We start from the raw sequence: 18,428 nt of genomic DNA on the forward strand, positions 1-18,428 counted from the left end.
TGTCCACTGTACACGGCAATAATAGAACGCCGACACAATAGTACATGGTGAAACTCATTCTGAAAATATCAGATAAGCAGAAATCTGCTCTCAACAGTTATGTTAATAAATTAAAAAACATTCAACACATGAATAAAAACAGTGGCAAAGTTACAATGCATAAAAGGCCACAGTGCATGGAAAAAAACACAGAAAAAGATGGAAATGAGCAGCCAAGCCACTTATGAAGTTTATGAGTAACTGGAATTTCCTGAAGTCCTCCCTTCCCAGCTGCTTTCTGCCACTCTTAAAGTCCTGGGAGAGGCCGTTCCTCGGCTGGACTTGGTGGTGGGTGAGGGTCTTTTGCCCTCCTCCGCATTTCCTTATTGAGGAGGGGGCCAAGGAGGAAGGTGTTAGGCAGTTCACATCTCCATGCCACTTCTGGGAGCCTGTTTGCCTCCATGACACAGGTGGAAAGGGGAAAACCTCTCCAGATCTCTTACACCCTCCCTGACCCATACCTGGCCAGGGAGGATGGGAGCAGGACCCTCCATTTGTGGCTGAATCCAGTTATCCAGAGTGCCAACACCCTGCTTTTTCCCTTGTGGGTTCTCTGGCTTCCTGCAGTGTGGGGCAAGGTGTGTGGCTCCAGACATTGCCAAGCTGTCCCCTTCAGTCTTCTGCTGCCACGTCCAAGAGAGCAGAGCCCAGAGGGGTCTTGGCCGCCACCAGCACCAGGTTGCGGGGGGAGAAGGCGGGGTCAAAGAGTGGGAGCAGCTGGCAGTGAAACCCTGTTTGGGGTGGAGAGCCCGGTGAGGGTCCTGGCTGTGCTTAGGGCAACATTTGGGGGGCGGCAGGTGTGGGGAAGGCTGCTTGCAGCAAGGCACTTCCCTCCTCAGCGGGGCAGAGAGTTCCCACTGGGCCTGCAGGGTTGATGTCCACCTCTGGTGCTGGTTCGTGGAATCGCAGAGTTGGAAGGGACACCCAAAGGCCATCTGGCCTCCCCTCTGCAGCTCAGGAATTGTGGCTGGGGACACCCCCCCCCCCCCGCTTACCTTCCTCCTGCAGGAAGATCATCCTGTCCAGAAGCAGCAGGGTCTCCACCAGGGGGGCCAGCAGGAGGGCCAGGCTGAAGAAGGCCACCACTTTCCCCTCCTGGGCCAGCAGTGCCTGCAAGGGGCCAGGCTCCAGCCTCGTGCGAGGGTCCAGCCCCACCCTCTCCAGGCCCAAGCGGGCGTATCTGGAGGCGGGAGACAGAGAGACAGAGAGCCGCGCTGAGCCCCTGCACTTGGGCGGAAGCGCAAAAGGTCTCGGGGAAATCCCACCCCCCTCTGCCCCGTTCTGGGGGTTCCTTTTGGTTTCCACACCCATTAGAACTGTAGAGCTGCAAACTTTGTACAGTGGTACCTCGGGTTCAGAACTTAATTCGTTCTGGAGGCCCGTTCTTAACCTGAAACTGTTCTTAACCTGAAGCACCACTTTAGCTAATGGGGCCTCCCGCTGCCGCCGGAGCACAATTTGTGTTCTCATATTGAAGCAAAGTTCTTAACCTGAGGTACTATTTCTGGGTTAGCAGAGTCCGTAAGCTGAAGCATCTATAACCTGAAGTGTATGTAACCTGAGGTACCACTGTATAGGATAAAAAACAAATATAGTGGTACCTCGGGTTACATACGCTTCAGGTTACAGACTCCGCTAACCCAGAAATAGTACCTCGGGTTCAGAACTTTGCTTCAGGGTGAGAACAGAAATCGCGCAACGGCAGCAGGAGGCCCCATTAGCTAAAGTGGTGCTTCAGGTTAAGAACAGTTTCAGGTTAAGAATGGGCCTCCAGAACGAATTAAGTACTTAACCCGAGGTACCACTGTACAAAACAGTGACAATTAATTGCACATTTCCCCCCAAATCTTGGAAGCTGCCCAGAGTGGCTGGGGAAACCCATCCAGGTGGGCGGGGTAGAAATAATAAATTATTATTACATCATATTATTTAAGGGGCCTCCCAAAGGTCATCCAGCCCAACCCCAGCATTGCAGGAATCGCAGCTAATAAGGTTCATGGCTGCTTATTGGCAGCGCCTTGCTTTCTGGGGCCGGCATTTGCTGTGCCCCCACCCCATATCCACACAGGGCTGTCCTCCACCCCCACCTCCAAAATCCTCGAGGACATTTGGAGCCACAGCTTTAACTGACTCATGGAACCAGAGTTGTGTGGGACCCCCAAAGGCCATCTATCCCAACCCCCTGCAGTGGAGCTGCCTGGCCTGGCACTCGCCGCCCCCTGGGCTCGCTCACTCGCCAAAGGTGAGCTGGTGGGCCTTGGCGATGGTCTGCACCCCCAGGCGCTTCTTGGCTGGGTCAGCAGCTCGGATCACCGTCTCCAAGGCCGCGCGGAAGCAGTGGGTCCTGAGGGCGGCGCTGTGGCCCTTGAGCCGCTGGGCGTAGTCCTCGAGGGCGTGGCAGGCCCCCTCGCGGGCCTTGTAGGAGAGCCGGTGGCCGGGCAGGGCGGAGACCCAGGCGCTCAGGGGGTAGCCGGGCTCTGCGGGGCAGGGTGGGGGGCCAGGCCCTGGTGGGACGGGGGCTTCTGCCGTGGTGAGCTTCATGTAGCAGCAGGCCACGGAGGTGATGCCCGCCACGTGGGGGCAGCGGGCGAAGTGGCGCAGGAGGGCCACGCTCAGGTCACCGCAGGCGTGGAGTCCCGTCAGGAGCAGCTGGCGCCCCCTGGGGGTGTGGCAGGCGGGGGCGCTGTTGGCCCCACATCCCGGGGGGCCTGGGAGCTCCTCTCCCCCAGGATCCACTCCTGCTGTCCCAAGGCTGCCTCCATCCACCGCAGGGCTACGCTCCTCCACTTCTGGGTGCTGCAGCAGTTGCCAGAATTCGGTCCATGGCGCCCCAGGATCCACCCAGCCAGCCACGTGCCGCGGCCCCTCAAGAGATATGCCGCTGGGAACCTGCGGGGAGGAGAAGAGGGAGAAGGTGTCACCCGGCAGGAGAACCAGGGAGGGGCTGGGTGAGGCCAGGACCCCTGCCTGGGGACTAGGATGGCTTTGGGCCAGCCTCCCACTAACCTGCTGAGCTCCCAGAACAAAGGTATATGGCTCTGTGCAAGGCACGTTCCTATTTCAACCATTTTTTCATAAACCATGAGGACTAGTGTCCTACTTTAATTTGAAAAGAAGGGCTGTGGCTCAGTGATATGGAGCCTGCTTTGCATGCGGGAGACCCCAGGCTCCATCCCCATTGGCAGCATCTCCACACAGGGCTGGGATTGGCTCCTCTGTCCCTTGGCCAGCTCCTCAAGGTCCCTCTGGTGGACATAATAATAAAAAAATTTATTTATACCCCGCCCTCCCCGTCCAAAGCTGAGCTCAGGGCAGCTAACACCAGTAAAATTATAATGGAAACATAAGGGGGGGGGAAACAACCCAATTTAAAATACAGGTTAAAATGCAATTTAAAAAGCAGCCTCATTTTAATAGTAGCCCATAGATCAAAACCATAAGGGGAGGGAAGACATAAGGGTCAGACCGAGTCCAAACCAAAGGCCAGGTGGAACAGCTCTGTCTTGCAGGCCCTGCAGAAAGATGTCAAGTCCCGCAGGGCCCTGGTCTCTTGTGACAGAGCGTTCCACCAAGTCGGGCCAGTGCTGAAAAGGCCCTGGACCTAGTTGAGACCAATCTAACCACCTTGTGACTTGGGACCTGAGGAAAGTGTTGTCATTTTTGGACATTAAGGTCCTCAGTGGGGCATACCAGGAGAGGCGGTCCCGTAGGTACGTGGGTCCTAGGCCTACATGTGAGGAACAGCATGTACTCTCTTCCGTGCTCCCCTGAAAATACTCCTTGCTTCTGATCGTCAGCTACAGGAGTTCCCCCAGATATTTTCAGTTGGAAGGGACCCTAAGGGCCATCTAGTCCAGCTCTCTGCAGTGCAGGAACCGCAGCTGAGTTTGCGTTCAAGGGAGAGGCATAGAAGGCTCAGCTCCTGGGATTATGGCCGGGGGAGCCGCGGAGGTTGAAGGAAAAGGAGAGGGCATTAAGTGGAGGGCGCGTGGCTCACAGAAGCTGGAAGGGACCCCCAAGAGTCATCTAGTCAACCCCCTGCCATGTGGGAACCCACCAAGTGCCTGAGGAAGCTGCCTGCCACGGCTTGGACCTGAGGGACTGCCTCCCCCCTCCTCAGGAAGCCAGGACCCTCTGCAACACACCACATCTCCTCCCCACCCGACGTTCCGCCTTCTCACCTGCCCTCCTTGCTTGGCTCCCTCTTTCCTCAGCGCCTGAACCAGCTCCTGGTCGAACTTGGCAGCCTGGGCGACCAGCCGGGGGTCTCCCTCGATGGCGGTGACAGAGAGGCCCAGGCCGAAGGCCAGGAAGCGAGAGAGGTGGCCCTGGGGGGAAGGGGGGGGGGAGAAGACACTGCAAATAAAGCAGACTTTGCGAGACTTCGAAAGGAAGAGGAACCCCAGAGGCCTCCTGCATCCCTCCTTACCTGGCCAGCGCCCACGTCAACCACCTGGCGGCACCCCGTGAGCTCACTCAGCCGTTTCACCATCTGCGGGGGAAACGGGAGTCAGGGAGGCCCCTGTGGAGTTGCCCCCCAGGTGGAGGGAGCCCCTGGTGGCTTCAGCAAGGGGCAGCGGCTGCTTCCCAGGAGAGGGAGAGGAGGAGGATGGGCAACAGCAGGAGAGGAAACCAGGTGTGGCTGGAGGAAGAGGTGGAAGGGAGCATGTGAAGGAAACGCTGGTGGGCAGGGCCACGGGGGCATCAGAAGCACAGCAGTAGTTCCTGCAGTGACCCGCAGCAGCTCTGGCAACAGCCCTCCCCCCCCCCCCCCAAAGTAGATGCCTTGCTTGGACCCTCTGACAGGCTATGGAGGTCTTATTCTGGGCCTGGTTGGCACTGACTCATAGCAGGGCCTTTTCAGTGGTGGCTTCCTGTTTGTGGAAGACCCTCCTTCGGGAGTTGTGCCCGCCTCCCTCGTAATTGGCTTTCAGGAGTGAGTTCAACATGGAGGGATAATATGGACAGATTAGCTACATACGAACGAATTGCAAATTAAGAATGGATAAATATGAAGAAATCTGGAATGAATATTTAAGCAATAAGGCAGATAATGGTGGGAGGTGGGGGAGGAGAGAGAGGTGGGAAAATATTGTTAAAAAGGTATAGTATATCAGTGTATTCAAATCTGAATTGTCAAATTGTGTTATTATTGTTATTATGGTTTTTGTTGTATGTGTCTTTTGCAGTTGTTGTTTGTATTGACAAAATGATTAATTTTTTTTTTTTTTAAAGACCTTTGTCTGTACCCAGGCTTGGCATCTGATGTGTGTTCTTGGTGAACCCCAAATCCCTGTTTGGTAGAAAACAAATGCCCTGTTTTGAGAATGCTTTCCGGTAGTGGTGTGTCTGCCACCCTGGGCATGATGTAAAAGGAACAAGTGAGAACAGGGCTGGGCCTGGCAGTGGGGGTAGCAGTTCTTGCCTCCTTGGTGACAAGCAGCTGGGCTCGCTGACTCGAGCCGCCCTCCCTCCCCAGCTCAGCCATACCTGCCCCAGCCGCCGGATCTCGTGTTGCTTCTTGGGCTTGACGTGTTTCCGGAAAAGCGGCGGGAGCCTGGAGCTCTGGCATTGGTTGTCCTGGAACTCTTCCGGCCTCCCGGCTTCCTTGGACTTGCCAGCCCAGCCACTGGGCCTCCTGGGGAACGCCAAGGTGTCGACAGAGGCTTTGAAGGCCAGCAGGGAGAGTGGCCAGACCGAGCTGTACCTGAGGGGGGCAAGGGAGGGAGACAAGGGGTGGCAGGTAACGTGGAGTCTCAAAACCACCCACGTTCTCATTCGTCTTTAATGGCAGGGGAGGGACAGAAAATTAAATTCACAACACGGCCTCTGTGTTTTCAAACCATGAGAAAAGTGCTTCGATGGGAGCCCTGCATCCCTTTGGCCCTCCGTTCATACAAGGCGGGTTCAAATGCACCCATTTCCGAGGAAGCACCCTTGAGGCTGCCCAAGGAGACCCACAACACCCTCGACCCTACCTGGCTTCTTCCTCTCTGGCATGTCTATTTTCCAGCAGGAGGGCGGCCAGCTGTGGGGGCTGGAGGTCAGCCAGGGCGGCCTGCCAGGACGGCGGGAGGCTGCCCCACAGATTGTCTGTGAAAAACTCCTAGCAGGGAAGAAGGAGGGTGGGGTGGGGTGGAACAGGGTTACAGTTGTGTGCTTCTTGCCCCCCCTCCCCTGGGAAATGCAGTTTGTTAACAGTGCTGGGAACTGTAGTTCAATGTGGGAAAACTATAGTTCCTAGTGTTCTTTAAATGTATGGTGTGCCTGCAGCCTTGCAAAGAGTTGTGCGGGAATGGGGAGCATCCCAGAGTCTTCAGGAAAAAGCCCAGGACCCCCACCCTGCTCATCATGCGGATCCCGGTGAGGAGGCCAAGGTGCCACCCTTCCCCAGATCCCTTTCTGCCCCACAGCGGTGGAGATGGGGGCTGACTCACAATGATGTAGGCATCCGCAATGAAGCCATAGAGGGAGAGGACGCGGGTGATGTCGGCCGCTAAGCGCTTCTGGGCTTCCAGGGCGAAGCCGACCATCGCAAGGAGACTCAGCAGAAGAGAAGGCGAAAGAGGGGAACGGTTATTTCACTGTGGCTTAATTGATGTTGTGCCCTGCAGTGGTGGAAAGCAGGAAATAGTAATAGTAATAATAATTAATGTGTACTCTGCCTCTTTCCCTGACTCAGGACAGCTTACAGATAACATAAGAGCAGCTGAAAACATATTGGGAAGACAAAAACGAACACAAATAAGTGTTAATCGAATGAAAACTACGTATGTACATGTATGGCTCTGTGGGTTGAACCACAGAGCCTAGGACTTGCCGATCAGAAGGACGGTGGTTCGAATCCCCGCGATGGGGTGAGCTCCCGTTGCTCCTGCCAACCTAGCAGTTCGAAAGCACATCAAAGTGCAAGTAGATAAATAGGTATCACTCCGGCAGGAAGGTAAATGGTGTTTCTGTGCGCTGCTCTGGTTCGCCAGAAGCGGTTCAGTCATGCTGGCCACATGACCCGGAAGCTGTACGCCGGCTCCCTCGGCCAGTAAAGCGAGATGAGCACCGCAACCCCAGTCGGCTACGACTGGACCTAATGGTCAGGGGTCCCTTTACCTTTAACGTACATGTATTATATATGTCCCTATCTATCTCCCATCAGATGTCAAGAAAATAAACAACTACAGTGGTACTTCTGGTTGCGAATGGGATCCATTCTGGAGGCCCGTACGCAACATGAAAAGAGCACAACCCGCAGCGGCGCATCTGCGCACGCACGGGTTGTGATTCGCCGCTTCTGCGCATGATGTCATTTTGCGCATCTGCACATGCGCGAACAGTGAAACCCAGAAGTAACCCTTTCTGGTACTTTTGGGTCACCGCAGGATGTAACCTGAAATAAAGTAACAGAAAGAATGGCTGCTTCTTGAAAATACAGACATTTTGGATCTAGAAGGTTTTAATAATGTATTTGGATGGCATGCATATCTGTGGTATGATAAGGTCAAAGCACATAAAGCATTTAAAAACCATATTGTCAGGAAAGCATTGTTTAATGTCTGGATAAGATATAAGGATTTACTTGAAAATAAAACCCCAAGGTGGTTGTCACCGATGGAAGCGAAGGCTCAGAAAAAGCTCAATATGGAGGGCAAATGGCCAAAATATTGGGAAATTTTGCAACAAGAGGGAGACAAATTGAAATTGCAGAGTTTTGAAAAACTAAAAAATAAAGTGCGAGATTGGCTTCATTATTATCAGATAATGGAGGCATATAATTTGGACAAGAAAATTGGTTTCTAGGTGGAAAAATCAAAATTGGAAACAGAACTGTTAGATCCCAAAACTAAGATTTTGTCAAAGATGTATAACTTGCTGTTGAAATGGAATACCCAGGATGAAACGGTGAAATCTGCTATGATTAAATGGGCACAAGATGTTGGACATAATATTATGATGGCTGACTGGGAACAGTTATGGACCACTGGTATGAAATTTACGGCATGTAATGCCTTAAGAGAGAATATTATGAAAATGATATACAGGTGGTACATGACACCAGTCAAGCTTGCAAAAATCTATCATTTGCCCGATAATAAATGTTGGAAATGTAAAGAGAGTGAAGGTACATTCTTTCACCTTTGGTGGACGTGCCCAAGGATTAAGGCTTTCTGGGAGACGATATATCACGAAATAAAAAAGGTATTTAAATATACCTTCTTGAAGAAACCAGAGGCCTTTCTCCTGGGCATGGTCGGCCAATTGGTGTCAAAGAAGGACAGAACTTTTTTTATGTATGCAACAACAGCAGCAAGAATACTCATCGCAAAGTATTGGAAGACACAGGATCTACCCACTCTGGAAGAATGGCAGATGAAGATGATAGACTATATGGGACTGGCAGAAATGACTGGCAGAATCTGAGACCAGGGAGAAGAGTCAGCGGAAGAAGATTGGAAGAAATTTAAAGACTATCTACAGAAACACTGTAAAATTAATGAATGTTAGAATGTTTTAAGAGAATAGGGGGAAAAAGGTTTAGAAGCAGGTTAAAACTTATTGATAAGGATTTGCTGAATTAACAATTTGAATTGGAATACAAAAAAGGGAGGTATGAGGAGGTCTGGGAAACAAGTTAATGGAAAGTAAGTTCTGGAAATTTTGTGGTTTTTTTTAAATTATTCTTATTTTTGTATTTTTGTTATTTTTTTCTTTTTCTTTTTGATTTATTTTTGATTGAGGGAGAAGAGTCGATGGAAGAAGATTGGAAGAAATTTGAAGACTATTTACAGAAACACTGCAAAATTAATGAATGTTAGAATGATGTTGGATTGAAGTTAAGCGGTTTTTAGTAGCAATGTTAGAAAGGAATATGTCAAATGGTTTGTTAACAGGTGATAATATAAAGCTATAAAGCTATAATATATTAAGATAAATTCAAAGAGAGAAAGGATTTGCTGATTGAACTGGAATACAAAAAAGGGAGGTGTGAGGAGGTCAGGGAAACAAGTAAATGAAAGATAAGATTTGGAAAAACTGATCTGTTTTTAACTGTTTTTACTTTGTATTTTCTTTTTTTTCTTATTTTTGTAAAACATTGAAACTTTAATAAATATCTTTTTTTAAAAAAAGAAAGTAAGTAACACGAAGCAGGTGAGGACGCAGGTGGCGCTGTGGGTTAAAGCCTCAGCGCCTAGGGCTTGCCGATCGAAAGGTCGGCGGTTCGAATCCCCGTGGCGGGGTGCGCTCCCGCTGCTCGGTCCCAGCGCCTGCCAACCTAGCAGTTCGAAAGCACCTCCGGGTGCAAGTAGATAAATAGGGACCGCTTACCAGCGGGAAGGTAAACGGCGTTTCCGTGTGCGGCTCTGGCTCGCCAGATGCAGCTTTGTCACGCTGGCCACGTGACCCGGAAGTGTCTCCGGACAGCGCTGGCCCCTGGCCTCTTAAGTGAGATGGGCGCACAACCCCAGAGTCTGTCAAGACTGGCCCCTACGGGCAGGGGTACCTTTACCTTTAACACGAAGCAGACATAACACGAGGAAGACTGTACCAGACTTTTAGAAGACATGGGAAGGCAGCCCTGTTTAGGGATGTTTTCAATGTTTAGGGAGTTTTCTTCTGTTTTTAGTGTTGGGAGCCGCCCAGAGTGGCTCGGGAAACCTGGCCAGGTGGGTGGGGTAGAAATAATAAATTATTATTCATTGTTATTATTCATTATTATTATCACCATCATCTATCAAGGCATGTTCTGTTTAAAAACACGCAGGTAATTCCAATGAAAAGCGGCCCATTCAAAGCAGCCTTAATAAGAGATCCCTTCAGGGCCCAGATCCAGGCGGGGCACCCAGAGAGTAAGAGGTTTCGTGGGAGGGGAGGAGGCCGCTCTATCCCGCGCCACCTCTATGGTCCTGCGTCCCCACAGAGCGGCGGGAAGGGGGGGGGCTTTCCAGGGGGCGGGACCGGCCCCCCGCCCCGGAGTGGTGAGCCTGGCGGGCCGCGCCCCCCGCGCCCCCCCCCCGCCCGCGGAGCCTGCGCTCTCCTTCCCCGCCCCCCCCCCCCCCGCTCGAAAGCCCGCCGGGGCAAGGAGAGAAACAGGTACCGTCGCGGCCTTTCCCTCGCGCCGGAAGTAGTTGCGTCCTGACCCGGAAGAGCTTCCTGCGTACAAGATCCGGCTCCCTGGGCGCGAGGGCGCCATTTCGTCGTCGCCTCTGACTGGAGCGGAGCGCGCGGGGCCCCTTCTTCTTCTTCTTCTCTCTCTGCGCCTTTCCCGAAGAAGAAAGGCCTCTCCGTCCCCGGCGGGGCTTCGGAAGTAAGTTGCTCGTCCGCCAGGCTCACTTTCCCGGGCGGGCCTCCTTCTGACTCGGGGCAAATATTTTCCGCCTCAGAAAATACCCCGCGCCCCCCCCCCCAATCAATAACTAACTGACTGACTCCATCAGTCCATCGCCCCAAAGTCTTTTGCTGGAGCGCTTCGCCTCCGACTTCGTGGTTCCGCTCCTTCCTCCTGGGCCGTGTTCAGAAAGTGGTGGTGGGGGATGAGTGTTCAGACCCCTGGGCTCTCACTTGTGGGGTCCCTCAGGGTTCCATCCTGTCCCCCATGCTTTTCAACATCTACATGCAGCCGCTGGGAGAAATCATCAGGGGGTTTGGGCTGGGTGTTCATCAGTATGCAGATGATACCCAGCTCTACCTCTCTTTCAAATCAGAACCAGTGAAGGCGGTGAAGGTCCTGTGTGAGTGTCTGGAGGTGGTTGGAGTCTGGATGGCGGCTAACAGATTGAGGTTGAATCCTGACAAGACAGAAGTACTGTTTCTGGGGGACAGGAGGCGGGCGGGTGTGGGGGATTCCCTGGTCCTGAATGGGGTAACTGTGCCCTGAAGGACCAGGTGCGCAGCCTGGGAGTCATTTTGGACTCACAGCTGTCCATGGAGGCACAGGTCAAATCTGTATCCAGGGCAGCTGTTTACCAGCTCCATCTGGTACGTAGGCTGAGACCCTATCTGCCTGTGGACTGTCTCGCCAGAGTGGTGTATGCTCTGGTTTCTCCCGCTTGGACTTTGAAGGTGACTCGGAAACTGCAACTAATCCAGAATGCAGCAGCTAGACTGATGACTGGGAGCAGCTGCCGAGACCATATAACACCGGTCTTGAAAGACCTACATTGGCTCCCAGTATGTTTCCGAGCACAATTCAAAGTGTTGGTGCTGACCTTTAAAGCCCTAAACGGCCTCGGTCCAGTATATCTGAAGGAGCGTCTCCTCCCCCATCATTCTGCCCGGACACTGAGGTCCAGCTCCGAGGGCCTTCTGGCGGTTCCCTCATTGCGAGAAGTGAGGCTACAGGGAACCAGGCAGAGGGCCTTCTCGGTAGTGGCGCCCGCCCTGTGGAACGCCATCCCAGCAGATGTCAAAGAGATAAATAATTACCTGACATTCAGAAGACATCTTAAGGCAGCCCTGTTCAGGGAAGTTTTTAATATGTAATGCTGTACAGTGGTGCCCCGCAAGACGAACGCCTCGCAAGACGGAAAATCCGCTAGACGAAAGGGTTTTCCGTTTTGGAGGCGCTTCGCAAAACGAATTTCCCTATGGGCTTGCTTCGCAAGACGAAAATGTCTTGCGAGTTCCCGCGGGTTTTTTTCGCTTCCCCCCCCTTTTCCTAAGCTGCCAAGCCGCTTAACAGCTGATCCGCTGATAAGCCGCTTCTCAGCTGATCGCTAAAAGCCGCTAGAGCGCTAATCCGCTAAGCTGTCAATGGGCTTGCTTCGCAAGACGAAAAAACCGCTAGACGAAGAGAATCGCGGAACGGATTAATTTCGTCTTGCGAGGCACCACTGTACTGTTTTTAACACTGATTGGGAGCCGCCCAGAGTGGCTGGGGAAACTCAGCCAGATGGGCGGGGTATAAATAATAAATTATTATTATTATTATTACGGCTGGTGTAAAAACATCGCTTCCGTTGGTTTGGTTCGGCGCCAGGGAACCTCCTGAGCTCCAAATAATAACAATAATAATAATAAGGAAAGAAAATGTGAGAAACTACAGAACTTTTACGTAACATGGTTTTCCTTTATTACATATACATCAAAGAAAGGACAGGCACTTATTTTTTATTCCCCCCCCATTTTTTTTATTGATTTTCACAAAATTATAAACAAACACATAAAACAAACAAACATAAATCATAACCTTATTAAAAATTGCACTTATTCACATTGTTAAGTGACTTCCTCACTTCCCCTTGGTTGAATTTCAAAGCATACCCTTTTAACGGTTTTCCAAATCATGGTTCTTATAAAATTTAACTTGAACATTAACATCCTTAGATCTTTTCATTTTGAAATTAAACATATTAATTCATCATCAAGAACAAGCATTTCAACCACCTAACACACATGGGAGCATGTGGAATGATGTTTTTTAAACCAGCAACTAGAAATAATTTTTGGTTTGATTATATTACTAATGTAATTACCTGGATGTAGTTGGGGCTGTATTTGGGGGGGGGGATGTTAGGGGAAAACTATTTGATTGCTTGTATTTGATTATATGTTCTTATATTCAACGAATGAATGAATGAATGAAATACTTTATTGTCACTTGTACAACTTGTATACAGTGAGATTACACAAGCACCCCCCACTCAACTGTCTTAGTCTTAATTCCCCTCGTTTACTGACGCACACCCACCAAACCTGAAAGTCAGTTGCCCTGTTGTTATCTTTTCAGTCAGCAGCCTAAAAGCCCACGGATAGAAGCTGTTTTTTACCCTGTTGGTGCGACTAATCCTGCTTCTATATCTTCTGCCCCAGGGCAGGAGATCAAGAAAGTGCTGGACAGGGTGTGAATCATCCCTAATAAAATATTCAAAAAAAATAATAATAGTAAATAATAATCATTAATAATGATTTATTAGTTATACCCTGCCCACCTGGCTCAGTTTCCCCAGCCACTCTGGGCAGCTCCCAATCGAGTGTTAAAAACAAGACAGCATTTACAGTGGTACCTTGGGTTACATACACTTCAGGTTACATACGCTTCAGGTTACATACGCTTCAGGTTACAGACGCTGCTAACCCAGAAATAATGCTTCAGGTTAAGAACTTTGCTTCAGGATGAGAACAGAAATTGTGCTGTGGTAGTGAGGTGGCAGCGGGAGGCCCCATTAGCTAAAGTGGTGCTTCAGGTTAAGAACAGTTTCAAGTTAAGTACGGACCTCCGGAACGAATTAAGTACTTAACCCGAGGTACCACTGTACTCCAGAGGTTGCTGAACTACACCTCCTGCCGCCCCGGTCTCTGGCCTCACTGGCCCCTGCTTTCACCAGTTGCTGCTCGTTTTGTTTTAAGAAATCTTGATTTAAAACTCAAAAAGTATCTAATTATATGTGCACTAAACATGGTGAGGCGAAAATAAGAGAGAAAAAGAGAAACAAGCCATTTGGAAGGGAAAACAAAGGGGATGGGGAACCCAAAACTGCATATTTTACAAAGTTATTGTACTTCACCAGATCTTATACTCTATTACAGTATTTGTAAGAATGGATTCCAAATATTACTGAATTTGTCCATGGCAAATCTGTGTTTATATGCAAGTTGTTCATATGTTGGTGAGTTTGTACAAGTCTTCAGTCCAATCATAGAAGGGAGCCTCATTTTTATTTTCCCAGTTCATCAGGATCAGTCTCTTTGCTGTGGTAAGGGCACGGAGGCTCCACTCGTATTGTCCTTTTGTAAGGTTCCATGTGCTGGGTATATAATTCAAGTGGATATTTTGCTCTATAAATGTAAGGTTGTTCCGTACAGTTCAGTTATCTTCGACCAAAAATCTTTCAATATAGGACAATGAAAAAACACGTGTTTTAGAGAAGCATTATCCCTATTGCATTTCCAACAGCTAGATACCTTAGGTAGCCCTTTTTAAAAGAAAAACATAATGGGGTCCAGTATATTCTAAATATTATTTTTTGTTGTATGAGCTTCAATTTAAAGTCCAGAGGCACCTTTGTTGTAGTAATTAAAACAGTTTCCCAATGTGTGGTCGAAATTGAGATCTCTTAATTCTTTATTCCGATCCTCCCTGTGTACCTGTGTATCAAATTGGTTTGCTAATAACAAAGAATTATATATGTTGAATTATTTATGGTGGGGTTTTTTTGCCTAAGAATTAATAAACTGTTTCAATATCTCTGGGGTCTCTGAGGTTGTAAAAGCTGGTGGTCCGTAGATGGTGGTTTTTTGTTGTTTAGTCATTTAGTCGTGTCCGACTCTTCGTGACCCCCTGGACCAGAGCACGCCAGGCACTCCTGTCTTCCACTGCCTCCCGCAGTTTGGTCAAACTCATGCTGGTAGCTTCAAGAATACAGTGGTACCTCAGGTTACATACGCTTCAGGTTACATATGCTTCAGGTTACAGACGCTGCTAACCCAGAAACAGTACCTCGGGTTAAGAACTTTGCTTCAGAATGAGAAAAGAAATCGTGCGGTGGCGACGCAGCAGTAGTGGGAGGCCCGGTTAGCTAAAGTGGTGCTTCAGTTTAAGAACAGTTTCAGGTTAAGAACCGACCTCCAGAACGAATTAAGTACGTAACCAGAGGTACCACTGTACTGTCCCACCATCTTGTCCTCTGTCGTCCCCTTCTCCTTGTGCCCTCCATCTTTCCCCACATCAGGGTCTTTTCCAGGGAGTCTTCTCTTCTCATGAGGTGGCCAAAGTCTTGGAGCCTCAGCTTCAGGATCTGTCCTTCCAGGGAGCTCTCAGGGCTGGTTTCCTTCAGAATGGAGAGGTTTGATCTTCTTGCAGTCCATGGGACTCTCAAGAGTCTCCTCCGGCACCAGAATTCAAAAGCATCCATTCTTTGGCGATCAGCCTTCTTTATGGTCCAGCTCTCACTTCCATACATCACTACTGGGAAAACCAGAGCTTTAACTATACAGACCTTTGTTGGCAAGGCGATGTCTCTGCTTTTTAAGATGCTGTCTAGGTTTGTCATTGCTTTTATCCCAAGAAGCAGGTGTCTTAAATTTGTGGTTGCTGTCACCATCTGCAGTGATCATGGAACCCAAGAGAGTTAAATCTCTCACTGCCCCCATTTCTTCCCCTTCTGTTTGCCAGGAGGTGATGGGACCAGTGGCCATGATCTTAGTTTTTTTGATGTTGAGCTTCAGACCATATTTTGCACTCTTCTCTTTTACCTTCATAAAAGGTTCTTTAATTCCTCCTCACTTGCTGCCAAGTGTTTTATCTGGAGATATTGCCTTTGAGCATTTGTAAGTAATCTGTAATTGTCTCTTAGGATGGACTATGTATAAAATTCATCTTTTTCGTTTATCAATTGGTCTAATGTTAATATACCAAAATTCATCCATCTCTCCCATATTACCATTTCTTTCCTGATTTTAAAGACTGGTTTCCCCACAAAGTCATTTTATTGTGGGAGAAAAGGTCAAATTTATATTTTTTGGACATGTGGTATCATTCTAACTGATGTTATTGTTTCAATAGTATCTTGAGTAGTAATGTATGTATTTAGACCCAAATGCTACCCAGATTTCTAGAGGTGCTACATAGGAATATTCCAAAGCAGCCCAATTTGGACAGTTGTTTTCTTTTTTTTTTATAATAATTTTTATTAATTTTCCACACAAATAATAAAGAACAATATAAAACAATACAACTTCGAGCTCATCAGTTCATTCCCTTCTTTCTTTGACTTCCCCATACCTCCCCATCCCTGCATCCTTGTTTAATAATTCTTTAGCAACCCTTAGGTCCATTATCTTAATTCCCTTTCATACAAAATTTCTTAAGTTTTTTTTTTATTTACTGCTGCAATTCTTTACTTCTTACCCCCTGACATCTTAGCACTCCTCAATTTTGCAATTATTTTTAAGATATATTTTGAATTTCTTCCAGTCCTCTTCCATTGTCTCTTTCCCCTGGTCCCGGATTCTGCCCGTCATCTCGGCCAGTCCCATAAAGTCGATCACCTTTGTTTGCCCCAATTTGGACAGTTGTTTTCAGTTATAGGTCTCCAGGATTGTCTACCTGACAGTAAATATGCTTGGTGATACAATTCTAAGCCTGGGATCCAAAATCCTCCTCCTCTTATTGGTATCTGCATTTTTTTGCATAGATATTCTTGTAACTGAAGAGCCCCAAAGGCATTTTCTAAACAAAGATTTAATTTTGAGAAAGTATTTGCTCGGTATGTGAATTGGAATACCACTTAAGATATAAACTAGGTATTATGTTCATTTTAAGAGCATTGACTTTTCTCCACAGTCAGGTTCAATGACTCCCATTCAGTGCTTTTTCCCCCTTAAAAAAATGGTTAGGGGTACTCTCATTTTCCTACTCATATTGAAATATTGCTCCTCGATGAGGCCAAACTTAGATTCACAAAATGTTTAGGTGTGTGCATGCCCCAGAAAAAAAGCACTTACCCCACCTGTCAATACCTTATGGTATATTTTGTTGATGTTTAATGACACTAATTTAGATAAGTCTCATGGTATTAATGTGCCTAGATATTTAGTGTTGTCTTTGCAAATATGAAACTGGTATTGTTTAAACCAGTGCTTTTTTCTGGGGGGACGCAGGGGTGGGTGGGTGTGTTTCTCTACTTTCCCCTGGAACACCCCAAAGAGGGTGGGAAGGTGCAAGGGGGCAGCCCAGGGGCAAGTAGAGGAGTGCCTGCCCCCACCCCCCTCCTGTCCATGGACATCTGCTGGTGAGCAGTGGGTGCCCCTTGGAGGCAGTTTCTTCACTCTGCCTAATCAGGGAGCTGGCCCTGCCACACTGTTCAACCTCAAAATAAGGAAATCTGGTCAAAGTCATTGACATCCCTTGCTTATACATTCATGTACAGCGCCCCACCCCCAAACCACTCCATAGAACAGGGGTCAGCAAATTTTTCAGCAGGTGGCCGGTCCACTGTCCCTCAGACCTTGGGGGGGGGGACTATATTTTTTGGGGGGAGAAGAAAAAAGAATGAATTCCCCACAAATATGCCCCACAAATAACCCAGAGATGCATTTTAAACATAAGGACACATTCTACTCATGTAAAAACACGCTGATTCCAAGACCATCTGCGGGCTGGATTTAGAAGGCAATTGGGCCGGATCTGGCCCCCAGGCCTTAGTTTGCCTACCCATGCCATAGTATGATAGAACTGCAGTGTTGAAAGAGACCCTAAGGGCCATCTAGTCCAACTCTCTGCAGTGCAGGAACCGCAGCTGAGTTTGCGTTCAAGGGAGAGGCATAGAAGACTCAGCTCCTGGGATTCTGGCCGGGGGAGCCGCGGAGGTTGAAGGAAAAGGAGAGGGCATTAAGTGGAGGGCGCGTGGCTCACAGAAGCTGGAAGGGACCCCCAAGAGTCATCTAGTCAACCCCCTGCCATGTGGGAATCCACCAAGTGCCTGAGGAAGCTGCCTGCCACGGCTTGGACCTGAGGGACTGCCTCCCCCCTCCTCAGGAAGCCAGGACCCTCTGCAACACACCACATCTCCTCCCCACCCCTGACGTTCTGCCTTCTCACCTGCCCTTCTCGCTTGGCCTCCTCTTTCCTCAGCGCCTGCACCAGCTCCTGGTCAAACTTTGCAGACCAGGCGGTGATGGAGAGGCCCAGGCCGAAGGCCAGGAAGCGAGAGAGGTGGCCCTGGGGGGAAGGGGGGGGGAGAAGACACTGCAAATAAAGCAGACTTTGCGAGACTTCGAAAAGGAAGAGGAACCCGAGAGGCCTCCTGCATCCCTCCTTACCTGACCAGCGCCCACGTCAACCACCTGGCGGCACCCCGTGAGCTCACTCAGCCGTTTCACCATCTGCAGGCGAAACGGGAGTCAGGGAGGCCCCTGTGGAGCTGCCCCCCAGGTGGAGGGACCCCCTGGTTGCTTCAGCAAGGGGCAGCGGCTGCTTCTCAGGAGAGGGAGAGGAGGAGTGTGGGCATCAGGAGAGGAAACCAGGTGTGGCTGGAGGAAGAGGTGGAAGGGGGTGTGCAAAGGTAAGAAATAAAAAATAATAGTAACAAATGTATACCCTGCTTTCCCCCTGACTCAGGGCAGCCTACAGATAACATAAGAACCGCTGAAAACATATGGGGCAGACAATAAAAATAAAACAAGCATTAACAGAATTAAAACTGTGTTTATGTATGTACAGTCATACTTTGGGTTACAGATGCTTCAGGCTGCGCACTGCGTCAAACCCGGAAGTGCGGAACGGGTTAGTTCTGGGTTTCAGTGCTTGCGCATGCGCAGAAGTGCTAAATCGCTCTTTGTGCGTGCGTAGAAGTGCCGAATTGCGACCCACGCATGCAGAGACGCGGCACTGCAGGTTGCGAATGTGCCTCCTGCACGGATCACGTTCGCAACCCAAGTGTCCACTGTATATATGT

General features: G+C 49.4%; 1 protein-coding gene and 1 long non-coding RNA gene across 4 annotated transcripts; one reads left to right on the forward strand and one right to left on the reverse strand.

Annotated features, from left to right (window-relative positions):
- Positions 1–83: 83 nt before the first annotated feature.
- Positions 84–17,871, reverse strand: METTL25B (methyltransferase like 25B). 3 transcript variants are annotated; one of them, XM_079958150.1, is made up of 10 exons: positions 17,794–17,871; positions 17,573–17,692; positions 6,477–6,584; positions 6,018–6,145; positions 5,530–5,746; positions 4,469–4,531; positions 4,221–4,367; positions 2,273–2,928; positions 1,035–1,219; positions 84–770 (listed from the first exon to the last, which is right to left on the reverse strand). In XM_079958150.1, the coding sequence occupies exons 1-10, from the start codon at positions 17,854–17,856 to the stop codon at positions 652–654; spliced, it is 1,806 nt and encodes a 601-aa protein (XP_079814276.1). In that variant the 5' UTR covers positions 17,857–17,871; the 3' UTR covers positions 84–651. The 3 variants fall into 3 exon arrangements, with proteins under 3 accessions (XP_079814276.1, XP_079814274.1, XP_079814275.1); XM_079958148.1 differs by lacking the exons at positions 17,573–17,692; positions 17,794–17,871 and adding an exon at positions 10,130–10,240; XM_079958149.1 differs by lacking the exons at positions 4,469–4,531; positions 17,573–17,692; positions 17,794–17,871 and adding an exon at positions 10,130–10,240.
- LOC307205862 lies at positions 10,866–14,218 on the forward strand. Its single transcript, XR_013834132.1, has 2 exons — positions 10,866–11,510; positions 11,859–14,218. It is a non-coding gene; the product is annotated as an uncharacterized lncRNA (long non-coding RNA).
- Positions 17,872–18,428: the final 557 nt, after the last annotated feature.

This window comes from Podarcis cretensis (genome assembly GCF_951804945.1).
Source record: "Podarcis cretensis genome assembly, chromosome: 16".
Taxonomy (NCBI): domain Eukaryota; kingdom Metazoa; phylum Chordata; class Lepidosauria; order Squamata; family Lacertidae; genus Podarcis; species Podarcis cretensis.

Excerpts from the sequence above, each read along its gene's own strand:
- METTL25B (XM_079958150.1), bottom strand. The coding sequence starts at position 17,856 with ATGGTGAAACGGCTGAGTGAGCTCACGGGGTGCCGCCAGGTGGTTGAC. Across the intron at positions 6,585-17,572 it reads AGGCCAAGCGAGAAGGGCAG|AGTCTCCTTGCGATGGTCGG; the intron begins GTGAGAAGGCAG and ends TCTCTTCTGCTG. Across the intron at positions 6,146-6,476 it reads TTGCGGATGCCTACATCATT|GAGTTTTTCACAGACAATCT; the intron begins GTGAGTCAGCCC and ends CTTCCCTGCTAG.